General features: G+C 42.5%; 1 protein-coding gene across 9 annotated transcripts in view; it reads left to right on the forward strand.

Moving 5' to 3' along the window:
* LOC121181818 (unconventional myosin-IXAb-like) overlaps window positions 1–20,458 on the forward strand; it is a 141,662-nt gene that overhangs the window by 106,505 nt on the left and 14,699 nt on the right. For 2 of the 9 annotated variants that reach the window (XM_041037975.1, XM_041037976.1), the window contains exons 15-42: window positions 1,896–1,971; window positions 2,190–2,333; window positions 2,765–2,804; window positions 2,926–3,048; window positions 3,512–3,592; window positions 3,700–3,810; window positions 4,268–4,390; window positions 4,493–4,642; window positions 6,275–6,576; window positions 7,202–8,365; window positions 8,841–8,925; window positions 9,381–9,581; window positions 10,934–11,031; window positions 11,390–11,493; window positions 11,666–11,886; window positions 12,015–12,131; window positions 12,436–12,624; window positions 12,914–12,961; window positions 13,060–13,171; window positions 13,875–13,936; window positions 14,665–14,857; window positions 15,323–15,451; window positions 15,583–15,688; window positions 15,999–16,130; window positions 16,485–16,608; window positions 17,728–17,781; window positions 19,052–19,284; window positions 19,801–19,943. In XM_041037975.1, coding sequence (XP_040893909.1) covers window positions 1,896–1,971; window positions 2,190–2,333; window positions 2,765–2,804; window positions 2,926–3,048; window positions 3,512–3,592; window positions 3,700–3,810; window positions 4,268–4,390; window positions 4,493–4,642; window positions 6,275–6,576; window positions 7,202–8,365; window positions 8,841–8,925; window positions 9,381–9,581; window positions 10,934–11,031; window positions 11,390–11,493; window positions 11,666–11,886; window positions 12,015–12,131; window positions 12,436–12,624; window positions 12,914–12,961; window positions 13,060–13,171; window positions 13,875–13,936; window positions 14,665–14,857; window positions 15,323–15,451; window positions 15,583–15,688; window positions 15,999–16,130; window positions 16,485–16,608; window positions 17,728–17,781; window positions 19,052–19,284; window positions 19,801–19,943 — 4,665 coding nt within the window. The remainder of the gene's footprint in view (window positions 1–1,895; window positions 1,972–2,189; window positions 2,334–2,764; window positions 2,805–2,925; window positions 3,049–3,511; window positions 3,593–3,699; window positions 3,811–4,267; window positions 4,391–4,492; window positions 4,643–6,274; window positions 6,577–7,201; window positions 8,366–8,840; window positions 8,926–9,380; window positions 9,582–10,933; window positions 11,032–11,389; window positions 11,494–11,665; window positions 11,887–12,014; window positions 12,132–12,435; window positions 12,625–12,913; window positions 12,962–13,059; window positions 13,172–13,874; window positions 13,937–14,664; window positions 14,858–15,322; window positions 15,452–15,582; window positions 15,689–15,998; window positions 16,131–16,484; window positions 16,609–17,727; window positions 17,782–19,051; window positions 19,285–19,800; window positions 19,944–20,458) is intronic. The other 7 variants (XM_041037978.1, XM_041037977.1, XM_041037981.1 and 4 more) reach the window with 7 other exon arrangements.

A 20,458-nucleotide genomic window follows, 5' to 3' on the forward strand; every position in this document is an offset into this window, starting at 1 on the left:
TGCACAATAAAGAAATTTATAAAGACTCCTCATATATGAGCAGTGTCTGAAAGGTGCTTCCTGATAATGGGTTTTATAATGGAGCTGATACCTGTCAATAAAGGTCTGTTGAATTGAGCTGAACTGAAGTGGAAAAGTGCTTCCATTTTTTTTAAAATCTCAGTCAGAATCTCTTCACGAAGCTCAGCTCAGTCAAAGAAATCAATTCCAGGCTGTATTGAAAAAGTCCTTTGTGGTCAAGTTGAGAATAATAGATCTCGGATGATTTTCAGCCTCAGTAAGCTGGTTTTATTACAGTCGTTAATAAGACACTGGAAATCAGACATTTGGCTCTTTCTGAGCTCTGTTCAGATTGAACAGCTCATAACCAGACATATTCCCACGCATGAGTGATCAGACAAATGAATCAGCCCCGTGTGGATCATCAGGGTTTAATGAAACCCCCGGATTTTCTAGTCGTCTTTTATCACTTGTTTTACCACTGATAACCACCAGAGTTTGAGGCATATTTGTGCGGTTGAGTGTGTCATCATGTGCCTACACATCCAAGTGGGTGTATACATGTTGTGTGTTGTCATGTTGTAGAGCAGCACTTTACGTTCATATGCAAAACTCCAGTGAAGTTTTACAGCTGTCAGCACTGAGATTGATTGTCAAGGAAATTTCCAAGTAAATTCTCCAAAGAGTTTCCTGCGTTAAAGGGAAACTCCTCTGATTTTACACATGAATATCAGTGTTTTTGTTATGGTTACTACCACTCAGCTTGTAAAAACAGTGTTATGATGTCTTGTGTTGCTCTGGAGGAGCAATCAAGTCTGACAAAATAATCCCAGTTGATATCATCAGGGGTTATCTTTGCCCTGGTTTGGAGACGGAAATGGAAATTACCAGCCAGTGACACGGGGCTTGAAAGATGTGGACATTTACTACACTTGCAGATTCAGATTAAAAAACATAGTGGAGTTGCGTTACAGGAAAGGACAAAGCATTTTTGTCGAGGACTAAATAAAGGGAATTTACCTCTGCCAAATCAGTTTCAACCAGTCTGTTTTTTTTTTTTTAAATCTGCCTCATATAAAGCCCCCGACTTTATGGAAATACAGTACTCTTTTTGTATTCAGAGTGGACAACACAGAAATTGGAGAACATACACTTTTAAATTGTCACAGATATTCTGACAACCAGCAGCCTCCCAGTTAAATTAATATACCTGACTGGTTTGAAGGAAAAGTTTTGGGGAAACACTTTTCATTTTATTCTCTCTTTTGCCAAAAGATGGGAGGAATGATAATACTATAGTCGCCAAACTCCAGGAAGTAGCCCGTCCCAGCCAAGAAATAGTCCTAGAAAATAGAGTTAACCCTGGTTTTGTGAAGTAAGCAGTGAGTTTGAACTTTAACAAGAGCAAACCACAAATGTAAACAGGAAACATCAAGGCCATTAGCTGTATATGTAATGTTTCTATACACCTTAATGTTCCACTGCCAAAACCACTGAGGTCAAGAAATATATTAGTCACTGACACACACTCACACACACCAGCCGACACACGCACACACCATGAGGCTGACGGGGGTAATGTAATGTCAGGCTAAGACAAGAGCAAGACCAACCCAACAGGATAAAAGACAACGGAAACATAGTGAAGACTCTTTATAAAATGCAGGATGTTCACAGTGAGAGCACGGTGATGGTTGCTGTGCTTCAGAGAGGTGAAAGTGATCGTGAGAGAAAGGACTGTGGAGGTCTCAGTGAGCTGGATCCTCATGCTGTGCTCACAAATATAGGGACTGACTGAGATGCGGGTGTAGATGAAATCAGTGAGCTCATGTATCTCTCCCCTTTTCCTTTAATTTTCCACCTTTCTTTTCCTCTCCTCATCTCCTTCCATCCAGGTATCACAAGAAAGAATCCCCGGACTCCTTTATCAGATCTTCAAGGCACCAACGCCCTGAATGAGAAAGCCAGCTGGTGAGTCAGAGATGAAGTTACAGCACAATTTTTGAGGACGATACTGATGTTAATATTTGAGTTTAAAAGATCAGATAACACATGTATCATAAGCAAATGAGCAGTTTTTGCCTGCATCAGTGACTGCTGGAGATACTGGACAAGGTGACTCTGTGCATAATAAGGAATTGTCACTTGTGCTGCTAAACCTGTTGCGAATCCTCTCCTCCCCCCTGTAGGGATGGCTACGGCGTTGGCTGTAACGGTCGCAGCTCCAGGTCGAGTCGTCTCTCCTCGACGGGAAGTCCTGCCCTGGAAGAAGACGGGATCTTCCTCAACTCGACCAACAGCAAGCTCCTGGAGAGAGCTCAGGGTATCCTACTGTGAGTGAGACGCACACTCAACCAAGCTCACACCAGTGTTTTACTCTCAATGCTGATTGCTGGACAGCCGATAAAGCCAGTTCACAGCATTCAAGTCTTTCATCTACCTGCCCCGATGTAATGTCTAATGTCAGTACTGATATCTTTAATGTATGCCAGGAGTTTTCTTCCCCAACAATGATGTGGGAGTGTGTGCAAGTCTGGCTGGTTAGCCCTACCGTTGGGTAAAGATGCTATCCCATGGTATTTTGGGTGATGTAGTAGCATAGAGGGATTAAAATGGATGAATGAGTCTTTCAACTTCAGGTTGATAAAATGTGCAGCATTAGGTCAACCATCTTTTCAATGTGACCGTTGTGCACAGACTGTTCATAATTACTTGAATTCTGAATTTAAAATCAGCTAATGAAAACTACACTTCTCACCTTTAGGAGAAACAAAAACTGCAAAAGCAAGCCGACCCTTCCCAAGGTAAGGTACACAATCCAGACACAGCACAAAACAACATTTTTAGAAACTCCAACTAAAAACAGCATCGACTAAGTACACACTAATAAATTGGTTCATTTAATATCTGATTTTCTGTGTGCAGCACTTGTTGGACGTTAAGTCTCTGCGCTACCTGAGCAGTGTGACGCTGCACGACCGCATCACCAAGTCTCTGCTTCACCTGCACAAGAAGAAGAAACCGCCCAGCATCAGCGCACAGTTCCAGGTCAGTGCTGCCGTCGCCCTCTCCTGGAATATCTGAGAATTACAAAAACATCAGTGACAGTGCATTAGTAATTGATTGTATGCAGACATTTAAGTGTTCAAGAATATTCTACACAAAAAAGTAAGATTAAAAGGTTATTAAAAATGCACATTTAAAGATTTAAAGACATAAATAAAGATGTATATAAAGATTTAAGGACATAAAAAAGAAAAAAGGTGTTAACTATGGATTCATTTTTGACTATGTTCATTTTATACTTTCACAACTTGTTTATGTCTCACTTGTTTTATATGAACTCACCAAAGGAAATGACTGTCACTTATGCTGAAATGCCAATAAAGTATTAAATCTTGAATCGTAAATGCAGGACAAGAGTTTTGTTATGTTGAATAGTGACTTAAAAGTGGCTGTTTTCTTTATTGTTGTTGGATGAAGAAGTGATGTCAGTTGTTTGTGTTTGCAGGCGTCCCTCAATAAGCTGATGGAGACTCTTGATCAGTCAGAGCCGTATTTTGTAAAGTGTATTCGATCCAACGCTGAGAAGGTAATTCCTGCTGCAGACGAGCCATCACTTAAATAGAGCTTCTTGTAATGGCTGGCCAATGATTTCTCTTTTGTTGTATTTACCCTTTGTCTTATTGTCTCGCTCAGCTGCCGTTGCGTTTCAATGACAGTCTGGTGCTCAGACAGCTCAGATACACAGGTATGCTGGAAACTGTCCGGATCCGCCAGTCAGGATACAGCATCAAGTACACCTTCCAGGTAATCCTCTCAATTTTTTTTTGTTTCATGCCCTTATTTGTTCATGTTTGCTTATCTTTGTTTAGCTTTGTTGTCCTTTTTTGGTCTGTATGTTTATGTGTGTCCTTTAGTACAGTACATTAGTTCTTGGCAGTGTGTGTAAGTACCCTGAGAGCCATTTAAAACATGAGTCACGTTCTTAGTATGCCTGAACATACTTGGCCACTAAAGCTGATTGTGATTCTAAATTTGCCTTTTGTTGCTGCACAAATATGGCTGAATTATTCATCTAAGTTATTTGGCTAAATGTTGAGATTCACAGTTATTAGTCCACTTGGAATACAGTTATTTTACTGTCATTTCTGAAACATGATTTTGAGATTGAAAATCAGGCTTTCTAAATATAATGAAATGTGCAGTAATGCTGCACATATAAGAATAACTGTTTTTCTGACCACACACATGCACTATGTTGCAGGACTTTGTGCATCACTTTCATGTGCTGCTGCCTCGAGGCACGAGTCCAACCAAGTCAGGTATCAGGGAGTTTTTCAGACGGATCCACCTGCTGCCTGCTGGGTATCAAGTGGGCCACACGATGGTATGGATTCTGGAAACCAGTTCATTTGTTTTCTTTGGTGTCGCCATCTCATTCGCTGTAGTGCCGTAGTATGAGACTGTGAAAATTTCCTGTCTGATGTAGGTGTTTCTGCGGGAGGTGGAGCGACAGCGACTTCAGACCCTCCTCCATCAAGAGGTCCTACGGCGAATCATCACTCTACAACGCCGCTTCAGGGCCGTCCTGGAGAGGAAGCACTTTGTCAACATGAGACGAGCTGCCTGTACCATCCAGGTGAGATGCTGTGATGGCAAATGCATGATGCTGGCTCCTGTTGTCTCCCTCATGCATTGGAAATAATATTTCATATTCCGAATAGCTATGAAATTACTGCTGTAAGTGCATCATGAATCAGACGAACAGTCCTGCACAGCAAAGTTTCTTCCACCCAGCATTTCAGGAGGAGTTTCCACAGTCCATTAAGGCTACTTAGCCTAAGTCTGTGTAAGCATTAAGTGATTAATAGCGGTGCATTTACTCCAGATATATAAGGAACAGGGCTCTTTAAATATGGTGATTAGCTATGATAAGCATTTATCCCCTCACAACAGTTTCCACTTATTACTCCAGCTCTTATTGCTCTCACTGTGTAATATAAAGTACATATTTGTCTTCATGAGGGATTGGCTTTCACTTCAAAATGAGATTTTCTGCCTTTTGAAACATGTTGTAGAAGAACGAGGTAACATTTTCCTAACTGGATTTATACGTTTTTAGGACAAAGCTGCTTAATTCAAAGCAATTTTTTATGTCTGAAAAAAATTCTTATTCTTTTTTTGTTTGTTTCAGTCATTTTAGAAACAAAAGAAAAGATATGTTACTGCTACAGGCTGTTATTTCTCTGAGGAGTGAAAGAAAAAGAGGAGAAAGAGGGAGAGAAAAAAAATGAAAGAAAGCAAACGGTGGAAGGACTGACAGAGGACGAAAACACTGCATTCAGGCCACTGTTGGTATGTTTTTACTGGAAGAGCCCTCAAAGGGAGCTGTCCAAATCTTTGTCAGGCTGAAAGAAAACAAACCCAGTCAAACCCAATTGGTCCAGAAAGTAAAACACTGAGCAGAAGTCAGTGAAGCACAGATAACATTTAGGAGAAGAATAATTTAGCGAAAGCATTAACATAAAACCTGTCAACTGTCTGAAAATGTTGAGGCTGGGGTTGTAAATGGATATCTAATATTTTACAAAAAGACAGTCTGCTTTTGATTTGGAAGGTTTTTTGTCAGAGGGAGGAGTTATGCTCATTTTTAGGTGCTAACATTTTTCTCGGCGCCTGCCAGGACTACAGTTTGATTATGAATAAAGTTTGAATTGGAAGAAAACAAAGTTATTCCAAGGTCAAATCAAAATAATGCAAGGTGTCCTCAGCTTGTTTGAATTTTTGAAAAACATTCCAGTGATGTCTGCCAGATGCAGGTGCCAGATAAGTCAGTCGTACTGTATCACATTGTCCTGACAGACTGTAACTTGCCATGAATAACAAAAATATCAAATTCCACAAACTTCAGTTACTTATTTGGGTCTTACCTAGAGTCGGTGTCAGGTCAATCCGGCACGAAGTGAAATGTTTTTAGAGGGAAATTAACACCTTTTCCTTCTGAAAAATATCCACATTTGCTGCCCAAAATTCATACTTCAAGTAGGTCAAATCGAAACGGGAAAATTAGTCATTTCTGTGAGGGGATTTGGTGTGAATCAGAAGAATGTTTTTGTCAAATATTTTGTTGAAGAAAAGCAAGAATGATTGGTCTTACAGCTGGACATCTACTCCTTACTCCATTCAGGTGAAAGCTTCTATCTAAAAGCAGTATGTATTTCTACCCCTCGGCGTAACTAAAAACATTTTTCTGTTGTGTGTTGTTGTGCAGCGATGGTGGCGATGCTGTCTCCTCAAACAGTCTGCCATCGACTCGAGTATTGAGGAGGGGGCGGCGGTTTGTTTGCAGGCGGCCTGGAGGAGTTTCGTGCAGCGCAGGAGGTTCCTGCAGTGGCGGGACTCTGCCATCGTCATACAGAGGAGCTGGAGAAACTGCTGCCATCGCAGATCTTCGGCGGCTGTAACTGTTCAGACAGCCTGGAGAGGATTCAGAGAGAAGAGCCGCTACTGTCGGACGTACAGGACTGTGATGCAGCTGCAGACGATGGGAAGAGGATACCTGGCTCGACTCAGGTGAATGGAAGATGGTGATGATGATTTGTCAGTGAAGCTGTTGGTGTTGTTGGTGGTGTGTGTTTTTTTAATAATTTATCAACAGCAACAACAGCAGTTCTTGTGTGCATGTTCTCCACTTTTTATTTTTGCCAGACCATCTTGTTAGGAGCTGTAAAATACAGTGATCACCATCTTCTTGGAGCAGGCAACAAAACATTGGGTTGCATATGGTTTTGTAAAAAGTTGAAGGGTTTTTAAAGCTGCCTCTGCAGTCAGCTCCACTGACTGTTTTAGCATCTTTTGGCTCATTGTTTTGATTTTCTGGTTCGTAACTTTACTGTTTTGGGCCACTCTCACTGCTCTCACTTTTGCAGCCGAGAGCTGTTTTTAGTGAAGAGACAGATATTTTGTCTTCGGGGCAGGTAGAAAATAACATTTCTCTATATGTGTTGCAAACTTAAATAGGCAAATGAAGTTTAACCATGTACACTTGAAAGGTGATGATACCACTGCCCCTAAGTGGCCTAAAAACTAAAACGGAGGGTGTGTGTTTTCAGCATTTAATGTAAAACCATGTTGATGTGTGAAATATTGTTTTCTGCTTTAATGGCACTTTTGTCTTTTTCACCGTTAACGTCTTCAGGTTCAGAGAACTGAAGGAGCAGCATAAAAGACTACAGAGTCCTGCAGTAGAGATGGATTCAGGCACCATGGAGGACCTCACCTCACTGGGACAGGAAAGTTATGTCCAGGACGTCTCTGCAGAACTTTCAGAAGACTTAAAGCCAGTTTTGTTCGATGTGGGAGAAACAGAAAAAGAAGAGGAGTCAGAGCGAAGTAGGAGTGTAGATGAGACAAGCCATAAGAACCGCACAAAACGAGAGAGCAGGCGCATGAGAGAGCTGGAGCAGGCTCAGTTCAGCTTGGAGCTGTTGAAGGTCCGAACCACCAGTGTAGGAGGCCCTGCGCAAGAAGACTCAGCACCAGACAGCGGCTCCTGTCAGCTGGAGGAGCATCACAGACATTCACCAGCCAGTCATGGAAGTTTTGAACTGCTCAGTGTAGAAGACATGGAGACTGAAGGCTCAGGGGGTTTTAGTTCCCAGTCGACAGCACCTCAAGAACAGGCTCTAGATATTCAGCCACACGAGGGACTGAGAGATTCAAACTATAATGAAAAGCCTTTAATGGAGGGTCCCAGGGCAACATTTTATATCGCTTCTGACCAAAGTCCAGTTCATGAGCCAAAATTCGAAAGCCCCAGCAAATCTTACAAAGAGAGAAGGGAGTCCACGTCTCGAAGGCCGGTAGTGGTTTTAATCAGTATGCAGAAGGAGAGCCCTGTGGAGGAGGGAGAGCTGCTGGCAGCCCAAATCTTAGAAGGAGCTCCTCAAACAGGAGCAGCATCTTCCAGTTCTCAAATGACCCCCATTGTAGGCCTGGAGGTGGGATCAGAGGGCGAGCAGGCTCATGGGACTTCTAACCAGGCCAAGAGAGACATATATGGGGTGGATAAGTCCTCTAAGGTCCCCTCTTCAACCACTCATGGATCAAGTCCAGACATACAGGGGATTTGCTCCTCAGAGGTGGACATCCAGATCGTCCTGGAGCCCAAGCCCGCTGTTCTCCCCAGTCAGCAGGAGAGGAACGTGGTCCAGCCTCTACAGGAGGCTCCCAGCCCAGTCCTGGACACCAAACCACCCAAAGCCCAGAAGAAGAGCTCAGCCCAGACTGTGATTGTGAACATGGTGGAGAAACCATCCAGCACAGTGTTCTCCCCACCCAGACGCAAGCTGCCATTCTCCAAGTAAGTGAACCATCATCCTGAGGGATGTGAGCACAGTTTGGAGAAGCCACAGTCCTGCCTTTGTGATGTTTGTTTAGCAGCACCATGGTTCATATAAGTGTCCCAAATCTGCTTTAATAACATCTCAAAACACATCACAGCTGTGTAATGAAATCCTTTCTCCAGGTGCAGACCCCAAACTTTTATCATTAAGTCCGAGGACTTTTTAGATGAATATTGTGTTCAGAAAATACAAGAAAAATGATCTTTTGTGATGTATATATTCAACACTTAGAGCATTAAACTAAATGCAATTTGCATTTTTAAAAAGTTGTTTTCAGTAGCTTCCCTTTGCACAAACTTTCTTTTTCATGAAAGCAGTTAAACGCACAACAATCAGCTAAAATGTGAGGCCTTTCTGTCAAAGCAGCAGTTATGTGTTAAAATAGATTTTAGCCTTTCTGTACAGCTTTTCATGTCTGGTTCTGTGGTGCAGGTCAGATAAGGATTTGGTGAACCAGGAAAGATCTCTCGCCATGTTCAGAGACGACTCTAAATCTGGTGGATCCAGAAACAGAGAGGTAGGACCCAGAAACCTGTGTGAACACAACCACACACTCCCTCATGCATTATGTGTACACATTTTTGATTCCTATACAGTGATCTCTTTAATAACGAGAGATTTTAAATTGAAAGCACATTTCTGATTTTAAAACTTTAAAAAAATGACTTTTTTGGAATTAGATATTTTATCTTTTTATTGGCCACACACATGCATGTATTATGAGTGAAATGGTTTATAGTAGTTCTCATTGTGCTTACAGAAATAGAACCTCATAACCTCATAAAAGATAATTCTGGAGTCACGTAGCGTTTACATTTACTTTCCACTAGATAAATAGTCTTGTACACATGAAGTCAAGTCCATAATCTAATGTAGGTTGATACACAAACAGATGCAAAAACACACACACACACACACACACACAGACGATGTAGTAGCTGACCTGATGTTCCTGTGGTTGCCTGGAAGCAGGTGGGCCGTCCGGGCCCCAAAAAGAAAGCTCGAATGTCCCGGACACGCTCCGACTTCCTCACCCGCTGTAACTCTGAGGGGGCGACCCAGTCAGACGACGACGACGAATACTACATCCCCGCCCACTCCCGCACGCTGCCCCCCTCCCTGTCTCCCCCACACGCCCACCCCGAGGCTGACTGTCACAGTGACTCAGAGATGGTAAAATACCGGATCTCTGGAGGTCCCATGATCTCCAAACAAGTTTCCTGTCCACTCAGCCCCCTCCACAGCCTCTCTACCCGCCCACCTTCCTCTCAGGTGGACCTGGCCAAGCAGCTGGGGAGGAGCCTTTTAACACTTCTAACTCCACTTTTACTGGATCGTTTGACTACTCATGAACAGGCTGATATTTCTTCTCAAACAGACCGTCACCATGGTTGGTCTGTGGTGAAGAGCTTTGCACGTCGCTCGGGTTGTTCTTGGTTTGGAAGTCAGCCTGAGCTCAGCTGCCACCTCGAGGCTTCACTTGAGGCACTTTCCGTCTCAAGAATATATTTCTTTGTCAAGGGATACTTCAGCATTTTGGAGTTTGATCTCATATTTTCCTTCAGTAAACACAAAGCAAACAACTGTTTTCATTATGTATAAATTTATTGCTGCCCTGCTGTTCAGTAAGAGATGTTAAAAAAATTATGATAAATTTCCTAAAGATTTCCTATTTGCGATATTAAACTAAAAAAAGGATAAACGACATAAATCAAATCAGATAATTGTTTGCTGCTGTTGGCACCCTTAATTAAACTGGGAATGTGAAAAACGTCTCATAATGTGGCAGTTGTATTGAATGGAAAATATAAGATTAAAACTCAAAATGCTAACACATTAAGCTATCCCTGTACCTACTTCTTCTTCAACAATAAACAGATTTTCACAGTATGAACTGTTTGAGTGACAGGCTGTAGATCGCTGAAGATCTCGCCCACTCGCTATTTTGACCTCCGTCAACTGGCCTGTCCTGCAAACGCATCGTCACGCCTCGTGTTGCGCTGCACGCCAACCGCTGCTCCTGCATGATGGAGTCGTTTAGACCTTGAGCAGAGTAACTTCTCACTAACAACGTCGTTTTCTAACAGGATCTCAGAGCATGACCTCTGTTTCTCTCTCTCACCCACTCTCAGCATCAGCATTGTTCTCTGTCGTATTACTGATTTCTTCAGTGTCTTCAGATTAAGTAGATTATTATATCAGTAGATTTAGTAGAATCACTAGAACCAGAATATTTGTTCTCACTACTTTACTTTAGCACTGTGCATAGCTACTTTTATGATTTACAAACATTCATTGTAGTCATGAGGCCTTATGCATCCTTTTCTCCATGATTATAGAACAAATTATGTGAACATAATGTGTGTTTCCAGGTAGTGTACAGAGACAAACCAGCCTGTGTCAAACAGGAAACTGAGCTCCGCTCAATGTCACCAAACATCAGCATCCTGGACACGTTTGAAACCTGAGCGCCCGGTCAGATGATTTGAAATGAACTGTAATATATTTTGCTCTCTGTTCTCCAGGCTTCTCATAAAGACCAGAAGAAGATCCATAAGACCATGTCATCAGGAGACCTGGGCAAGGTGGAGGTCCTCAGAAAGACCTCCAGTCACGATGGAAGGTAGAGCCCCCCTTTGTTTCTTTTTATATATCTTGTATATTGATCTAAAATCTTCCTGCTCCAGATAACGCCAGTCTTTTATAGTACTGGAGCAAAAGAAAAGTTTGTCTGTCATTTGTTTGGAGAAATTAGAAATCAAAAAAGAAAAGATTTCATTACATTTCTAAAAACACTGACCTGTATTGTGCCTTTGGTGGTTTAGTAGGTTTATTATCTAACCACAAGGTGTCATAGACTTGATGAGCTTTAATTGTAAATATTGAAATAATGTTTTTCACTTTTTATGGTGAGCACTGTTTCTTTTTTCTTTTTTTTTAGCTAACCGATATTTAATTAATCAGCTGTGTTTGTGTTTTAGCAGGATGAGAGGGAAGATGCGATTCTGGAGTAAGACGAAGCACGGAGAGAAAAAACTGTCAAGAGAGAAGCAGGCGAGCAGGAGTGAAGCCGGAGAGACACACGGTAACAGCAGCAGGGCACAGTATACAGCACAGAATGATAAAAGTTTTTTTCAGAAAGAAAACACATTTTTCCTACAGCGATTTCCGTCTACCAAACCTGGATGAATAAAATCACAAATTATTATTTAGTAATCTATCTTTTCTCCACCTCTTGCTCCATTTTTGTCTCCCAGAAGGCCCGTCTCCTCCTCACAGTCCGGACCTGGAGGCGGCTCCTTCTCGGGGGGTCAGGGACAGCAAGGAGAACAAGGAGCCGTCTCCCAAAATGAGGCGTCGTCGCAGTGTGAAGATCAGCAGCATCGCTCTGGAGCCCGCCCAGTGGCAGAACGACGCTTTGCACATCCTCACGTCGGCCCACGACTACCGCAGCATGAACGACTTCCTCATGAAGAAGGTGAGAGGGTGCACCTGTACACATTGCACATGCTTAGCACACTCTGATCAGGCTGCATCGGAGCTTCATGATGCAGGGGCCACTTTTTAAAGAAAACATTACACTTTAACATGAAGTTGTCCCTCCAGATTGCTGACCTGGACTCTGAGGATGGTAAGAAGGACACCATGGTGGATGTTGTCTTCAAGAAAGCGCTGAAAGAGTTCAGGATCAACATCTTCAACTCGTACTCCACCGCTCTGGCCGTGAGTCCTCGCTGCTCTGTTTGTCTTTGTTTGTTCTCAGCTGCTTCCAACACAACAGGATCCGTGAGACAGGGAAGTTTTCAGTCACAGAAAAGTTATATTCAATTCATACTTGGACACTTTCCTGTGATTGTCTAATCATTCTGGTATGTTAGGTTTTGTCCAGTGTCACATAACAACATTACATCTGGCAGTTCAGGTTCAAGCAAAAATAAACTCAGAAACCTAAAAAATCGAAAAACAAAACCCTTGAATAGTAAATGTAACCGATCTCTTCTTTGCTTTCCTTTGCTTTCACCGCCAGATGGATGATGGGAAGAGTATCCGTTACAAAGATCTTTACGCCTTGTTCGAGCACATCCTGGAGAAGACCATGCGCATGGAGCAGCGAGACTGGAGCGAGTCGCCGGTCAAAGTGTGGGTGAACACCTTCAAGGTCTTTCTGGATGAATTCATGACTGAGTACAAGCCAATGGAGGGAACCATCGGCAGGGTAAGGCCAGATGGGTGTATGAAAATATAACTGGGAAATAGGTTCTCACGCTGTTAGACTTTGTTGATGGACAAATACACAGCTACATGCAGGTCGAGAGACATTTATTCCATTAATCCTGCATTCATTTCAAGAAAATAATGCAGATTATTAAAATAATGCAGAAGAATTTAAGAGTGATGTCATGTACCTGAAATGACCACTCTCAACTCTGCGACTGTGGAGCATAACTTATGCATATAGAATATCTAGATTGTATCGTTGAAGTAACACATTTCTCTCTTTTCAGGCTCCTAAGCGTGAACGCAAGAAGTCGAGGAAGAAGGAAACTGACATTGTGAGTTTAGCAGAACTTTGGTAGATTAAAACAAAGTATTTGGGATAAAAACAATAACATGAATATGATGTGACTGGTGGCTCTGCTGCCCCCTGCAGGTGGAAGAACACAATGGCCACATCTTCAAGTCCACCCAGTACAGCATCCCCACCTACTGCGAGTACTGCTCCTCTCTCATCTGGATGATGGACCGAGCCTGTGTCTGCAAATGTGAGGATTGGAAGCACACACACACACACATTTTAAATTTTCTCTGACTTAATCAATGGATTTAATTACAACTATTAATTGGAATTAATAGAAAATCATGTAAAGAGAGAGTGTCTGATGACCTTCACCTTGGGGTAAAGACATTTTGGGGAAGTATTTGCACTAACTATTCTTACTTTGTACCTCACATTTTTTGCCTTTTGTTTTGTACTTTTGTATTTAGCCTAAAAGCAGGCTATAAAGATCTGCAGGTCTGGCCAATATTACACACAGACACACACGAGAACACACCACCAGCAGTTCCTAATGTTCTCCTAACTCACTTACCCACAGGCACTCACGCCCTTGTGTGTAGTTTTTATTTCCACCCACACAGCACATTAGATCCCCTCCTACTTTTGTCACACACACACATGCAAAACACACACACACTGCACATTCATACTCACAAAACTCACACACTTGCACTGCCTCTCTGAGTGTCAGAAAAATTCAATTAAACCTCCTGCTCCTTTCATAAATCTATCGTCTGTCTAGTTACAAAGCTCCAGCTCCACTTTCAGAGAGCAGGCGTCGCATCCAAACTCTCTGCCGCGCTCGTCATTCACCTGCCCGAGTCTTTGAGGTCGTGACTGACTACAGCTGTTGTTGCAGTGGTTGGGGAAATGTCAACAGTCTGATTGTGTTGTTCTGTTGTCTGCAGTGTGTCGCTACGCCTGCCACAGGAAGTGCTGCTCCAAGATGACGACCAAGTGCAGTAAAAAGGTAGGTGGAGATACATTTTTTTTCCCGTTATCTTAAGGTTGGGTTGTTTCTGCATGGTGTTGTTTCTGGAAATTCACACGGACAGCAGTGAACGTAGATATCACAGCACATCAGTTTAATCACTAATCAATACAATGATTCTGAGTCTTTGCCTTCCTAATTTACTTTTACTTGACTTAGTGATGTCGTCAAGCTTGGTGTGCCTGCCATGTTTTGGCAAGATTTATTTCTGCTTTGGGATATAAACAGCGGCTTCAGGAAGTATTCACACCCATTCACTTGCACACTTTGTTTTGTGTGATAAACTGCCCAAAGCATAATGTATGAGCACAATTAAATCCACAGCACATTAAAGTGTGAAGTCACTGTTCACATAGATATTCTCCGCAAGATGTAAATTATATTATATTAATATTAATATTAATAAACAACATAAACTCAAAAACAAGGATTGTAGGACTTTTCCTCTAAAGTCAAACTTTTTCTTAGTTTGATTTTCTGTCTGCAGGTCTTACAGGCAAAGGTGTTTATTTGTACTTATTACTCTAATTTAATTTTTTTTTTATCAAGAAAGGCTCATTAGGCTCATTAGGTTTGATTTTGTGCTAATTGAGTTTACTGACTTACTCATATTTACAGGGGCCACAGCCCACTGCTCAGCAAAGGTCACACACAGGATGCCCCACTTTAATGTGACGTATTTCTGTGTTTGTGTTTTTCCGCACAAGTATGATCCGGAGCTGTCGTCTCGGCAGTTTGGTGTTGAGCTCTCTCGCCTGACCAGCGAGGAGCGAACGGTGCCGCAGCTGGTGGAGAAACTCATCAACTACATCGAGATGCACGGCCTCTACACCGAGGGGATCTACAGGAAGTCGGGCTCCACCAATAAGATCAAAGAACTCCGTCAGGGGCTTGACACAGGTGAGACTGACGCCTTTCATTTCATTTCTGTATAATACCTGTGCGTTCACGAACACAAACCTGACGTTCATTCTTTACTCATTTCGCAGTTCTGTATAGTTTGAGACACAGCTGTTTGTACTTAAAGTTTACTTCACTCTATTCAGGCTGCTCAAACAATGAAACACTATTAGTACTGTTACTACTACTACTACTACTGCTGCTACTGCTGTCATTACTACTGCTTCTACTACTAATACTACTAATACTACTTGCTCTTTTTGCTCTTTTTCCTCTTCTACCTCTACTACTGCTACAACAATTTCTGTTACTACTAATTCTACTATTACCTCTACTACTACTCCTGCTGCTTCTACTTCTTCTACCACTACTATTACAGCTTTTACTACGACTTCTTCTACTATTACTTGTAGAATGTTTCCTGTTCATTTAATTGAATGTTTCCTGTTCATTTCTCCGTTCCAGATGTGAACAGTGTGAACCTGGACGACTACAACATCCATGTCATTGCCAGTGTTCTCAAACAGTGGCTGCGTGACCTGCCCAGCCCTCTCATGACCTTTGAACTGTACGAGGAGTTCCTCAGGGCCATGGGTAAGTTCATAATTAGCCCCCTCAGTGTCTGCTTTTTACTGTTTGTCAGTTCAGAGGCTCCTACAGCTGAGAGTCAGCTTGATGGTGTGTGTGTTTTTGTTTTGGTTTAATTTTTTTTCTTCTCTTTTCAGGTCAGCCAGACAAGCGGGAAGTGATCCAAGGGGTGTATTCGGTGATCGACCAGCTCAGCAGGACACACCTGAGCACACTGGAGCGCCTCATCTTCCATCTGGTCAGGTGAGACATGAGATAAGAATCAATATCTGCAGTGGAGCCTCAGGCAAGACAGAGTCAGAAAATTAGGTTTTGAAACAAGATCTGAAGGATGATTTTGCTGTGCAGTCAGCTTTTTTTTTTATTCTTGGCTGCAGGGGTTTCAGATTCCCTTTATTTTTTTTTGTTTTTTTCTGCACTGATCATCAAACACTGTGGATCAGCCGCGTCGGTCACATGCCACCCTCTCAGTGATGTGCTTGTTGGGAATGAGCATCATATTCTCTAAGGATCAACATCAGGATTAACAGGATTATATGGTGGTGTGTTACAGGATCGCTCTGCAGGAGGAGACGAACAGGATGTCAGCCAACGCCCTCGCCATCGTTTTTGCTCCCTGCATCCTTCGCTGCCCTGACACCATCGACCCGCTGCAGAGCGTTCAAGACATCAGCAAGACCACTGCGTATGTCTACCGGCTTTAACGGGCCACTCTAAATCATCAAAAAGGACTTAAAATCTTACAAACTTAATGAAAATGCTGTTTAGTAAAGAAAGATGTAAAATTACATTTCACAACAAGCAACAATAATAAATAAATAATCATAAAGATTGTCACACTGACATAGTTCACAAAAAACAGAACAGTTTTCAGGAAATGAAAAAGTTATTTAGTAAATCACTACTTTGCAACTAAGAGTGATTAAAAACGTAGAAGAGACTTCATTCACCAATGATAATAATGGATTTACAAATGGCTTGAGCACGCCAACCCTCTGAGCTGCTCCTGTGCTGTTCTAAACACATCTCTCCGCCGCAGGTGTGTGGAGCTGATCATCAACGAGCAGATGAGGAAGTACAAAGCTCGTCTGAAGGACATCAGCAGTCTGGAGTTTGCAGAGAGCAAAGCCAAGAGCAGACTGACCCACATCAGGAAATCCATGGTAAGACCAGACTATAGCTGCTGTCAGTCATCCGACAACAGGCTTCTCTGACAAGTGCTCATGATGCTACAGATGTTAGTATGGATAATCCTTATTGCCTGTCATGGAGGTGGATGTTTCCCTACTTGTTCCTCTCACTCATCGCGCAAATGGTGACGGCTCCACGAGCAGCTGGCATGGTTTTCACACGGCCATGGCAGGAGTTCATTCCTCTGTGTTTACTTACATCTTTCATCAACAGATTTTCTTGTGCATTTGTTACACAAGCAAAAAGCTGACAAAAAAGAAAAACACAACTTAAGGGGATATACCTTAAAACTGTACTCTGCAGGTTTTAAATTCTTCACATGTGCAACAACCCTCTCTTTTCTGAGGTCATTTCTCGCCTTGCTGACTAATACCTCTCTATTAATATATAAGCATGTTCCTACTTATCTAACTTAAAGCCACAGCAGATGTTAAATAGGATGAGGTAGGTATAGGTATTTAATTTAGATCATGGCCAAACTAACCTCCTGCAGGGCTCCAGGGCAAAAATTCATTGCCTTGTCCATGTTGACCCCCACTGCACATGGCAGTTCAATTATTTTTCCACATACCTAGAAATCAGACAGTACTCTGGAAATGGTCAGTTGACACAACCTGTGTCTGAGTTGTTTTCTCTGTTAAGTACTTGACACAGTATAAAAAAAAACACTTTATGACCGTAAAATAAACTAAAACAATTAAAGTCTTGAAACTCTACAAGACTAGAACCACAATATAAAGGACTGAGGACCTGTCTTAGTTGACACTGTACTTCAGTAATGCAATTTTCTAACAAATTTGTGATTAATCATGTTATGTAGGACCAACTGACATGGAGCGAACCTGGGGCTTCTGGGTGCCCCTGGGCAAAGGCCCACTTTGCCCAGCTGGTAATCCAGCCCTGACTTAGATGTCTTTAAAGAAATCTCACTTTCCAACCAAATTTAGCTCAGATTAAAACCTAAATGTCTGACGTCTTTTAACCTGCAAATCACCAAACCCAAACTTACTTGATTACCTTCACTGCTCCCTAACCCTAATCTGTCCTTCCTTCCTTCCTTCCTTCCTTCCTCCCCCCACCCCTCCTTCCAGAAACCTGTACTAATTGCTGTTAGGTTTATGAGCATTACCCGCACTGCCACCCCGGTATGTATGCCCCTCCCACTCCATGTGCCCGCTCTCACCACCAGTCCTGTCCTGTCCGTCAGTCTATTTACTGCGTCCACTCACACTGTGTGTAACGTCCAGTCGCAGTACTCATCATGCCTGTCTGTAAAATAGTTCTCTTTAAGGTGTCTGGCTCTGTTTGTGTTTTTGTTACTGTTTTATTAGAAGTTGGTTGGTGTGTTGTGTTGTAGCTTAACACTTTACTGCATAATGCTCCAGGCCCTCAAGCAAAACCATTTAAAGCTGCACATTTCACATCGTATACTTACTCTAAAAGCAGGTGGGTATTGTTATGTAGGTTATACAGACGATGAGATGTGGCCCTCAGCGGCTTTGTCGCAGGCTTTAAGAATATGAAATGGTATTTACTGGTTTACTGGCTCATTTTGTCACTGTTCTGTTTACGCCTCCAGATAATGTCAGACTGACTTCAGTTAGATTTTTATTGCATTGAGACTTGATAAGTTCTTGTTCGGAGGACTGACCTGGCATCTAATGACCTTAGACTTGACTTGAGCTTTTGATATTCGTAAATTTGCCCTGGACTTTTTTTTTCTTTTTTTAAAGAAATGTACTCAGCATGAAACGACTCGTTATTTATTTGCTTAGCTTAAAAATACTTTTTGTGTGGCGCAGATTCCCCTCAATTCAACTTACTTCCCACAAAATATGATGAAACTTCAGTCTGACAACCTTGTAGCTACTTCCAGATGTTTCAGTTAGGAATGAAAATGCTATTAAAGAAGCGGTACTGTTCCTGTGTGACAAATGAAGGTTCCTCTTTCTGCTCTCTGACTAAAATTAGTAAATTTAGACAAGTGCTGAGTCTTTTTACAGTTTCAAGACATGCCTGTTTGTGTTGAGTGCTCTGATAGAGCAACTCTGTACACAGACTGTGGCTCCACTGACTCCTCTGACCACTCTCTGCTTTCTGTTTCTGCTTCATGACTTATTAACACGCAGCCTAACACAGCTAAACTTAAGGTAATGCCTACCTGTGAGTGTGTGCGTGTCGATGAAGGTGTGTTTGTGTGTGTGCACGGTGATATTCAGCAGACCTCATAGTTTCCTAGCAGTGGTGGTGTGAACTGTGGTCAATGTGGTCAAAACATCCTACTGTGACTATAGCGAGTCCACTGTTTGTGCTTCATCACCGTCACTGTCAACAGGAAACTGATTATTATTGATTGGTCAACCTCGGCTGACACGCTTTCTCACGCTGTGTAATTTCATGTGTGTGAACTTCCAGAGCAAAGGTCGTGTTCGACAGAGCAGCACCCACACACCTTCGCCTCCTCTCAGCCCCCGAGCACCTCCTGAGGTGGATGGAGAGAGTGCAGGAGGAGGTGGAGGCGGAGGCGGAGGAGGAGGAGGAGGAGGAGAGGATGCAGCAGAGGCTGGGCTGAACGAGCAGCAGCAGCTGGCGATGCAGCAGGAGGAGCGAATCCTCACCGAGCAGATCGAGAGTCTGCAGAAAGAGAAGTATGACGTCTCTGTGGATGGATTATTCAGATCAGATGACGCTGGAGGTGTTTTTGTGTTGTTTGTTGTGTGGCATAGGCGGGAAAAAGCTTCAGCACAAGCTACCAAAGTGTAAACAAGATACAAAAAGCACGGCCTACGACCATGCAGATTCTGAGGAAAGCTGAGTTTCTCAACATAAAACACAAAAACCATGAAAGAACTTCATGTTATATCATTAATACAAACAGGTTTAAAAATGAAAACAATTTTTATCAATTTTAGCAGATGCATCACTCAGTAAATGGTGCAGATAAAAACCCTGAGTAAATGTCTGTTACCTGTTGTTTTTTTAAGTCATTTCTTATCTGCTGTGTGTTACATGGATCACTTTAGGGACACAGACATGTTTGATTTGAATGAAGAACTGCCTGACCTGTAATGTGTGTGTGTGTGTGTGTGTGTGTGTGTGTGTGTGTGTGTGTGTGTGTGTGTGTGTGTGTGTGTGTGTGTGTGTGTGTGTGTGTGTGTCTTCAGGGAGGAGCTGACGTATGAGATGTTGATCTTGGAGCCACGGGCGTCTGACGATGAGACTCCTGAATCTGAGGCCTCCATCGGGACAGCAGACAGCTCTGAAAATATCACCATGGAGACCAAGGGAGCCAGCTCCGACCCCTCAGGTGTGTGTGTGTGTGCGTTACACTGTATTTCTGGCTGTGAAGGTATTTGTCCTTCTGTAGGTCTTCAGTTAGTGCCAGGCAGTGTTTCCACAGGTTGTTTAAGAGGAAGCCCTAAAAGCAATTGTTCATTGTCTGTCTCAAGTACAGCTGTGAAAACACACTGATAGAGTCAAGCTGGTCTGGTGCCCAGTGCCGGTTCCTGTAGCAACCAAGGCCACGAAGATATGATGAACCGGGCCCGGCAGCTCTGGGACAGATTGTCTTTCCATGGGAGAGCATTGCATGAATTGTAGAAGTATCTGCTTGACAGTTGCAGTGATCAGACTATTGTTTTAATCTGGTTCTAATCAAATTATTAGCTGTAATTTAAATGCACGGATTGATTTGTTCTAGTCTCTTTTTGGCAACGTTTTCACTTTTGATAACAGATATTTACCCAGTGTAAATGGAGTATCTGTGTATAAACAGTGTATCCTCAACATGGTTCTAATCTTTTTTTATGATGTGTCTTTAAC

This window comes from Toxotes jaculatrix, chromosome 5 (genome assembly GCF_017976425.1).
Source record: "Toxotes jaculatrix isolate fToxJac2 chromosome 5, fToxJac2.pri, whole genome shotgun sequence".
Taxonomy (NCBI): Eukaryota; Metazoa; Chordata; class Actinopteri; family Toxotidae; genus Toxotes; species Toxotes jaculatrix.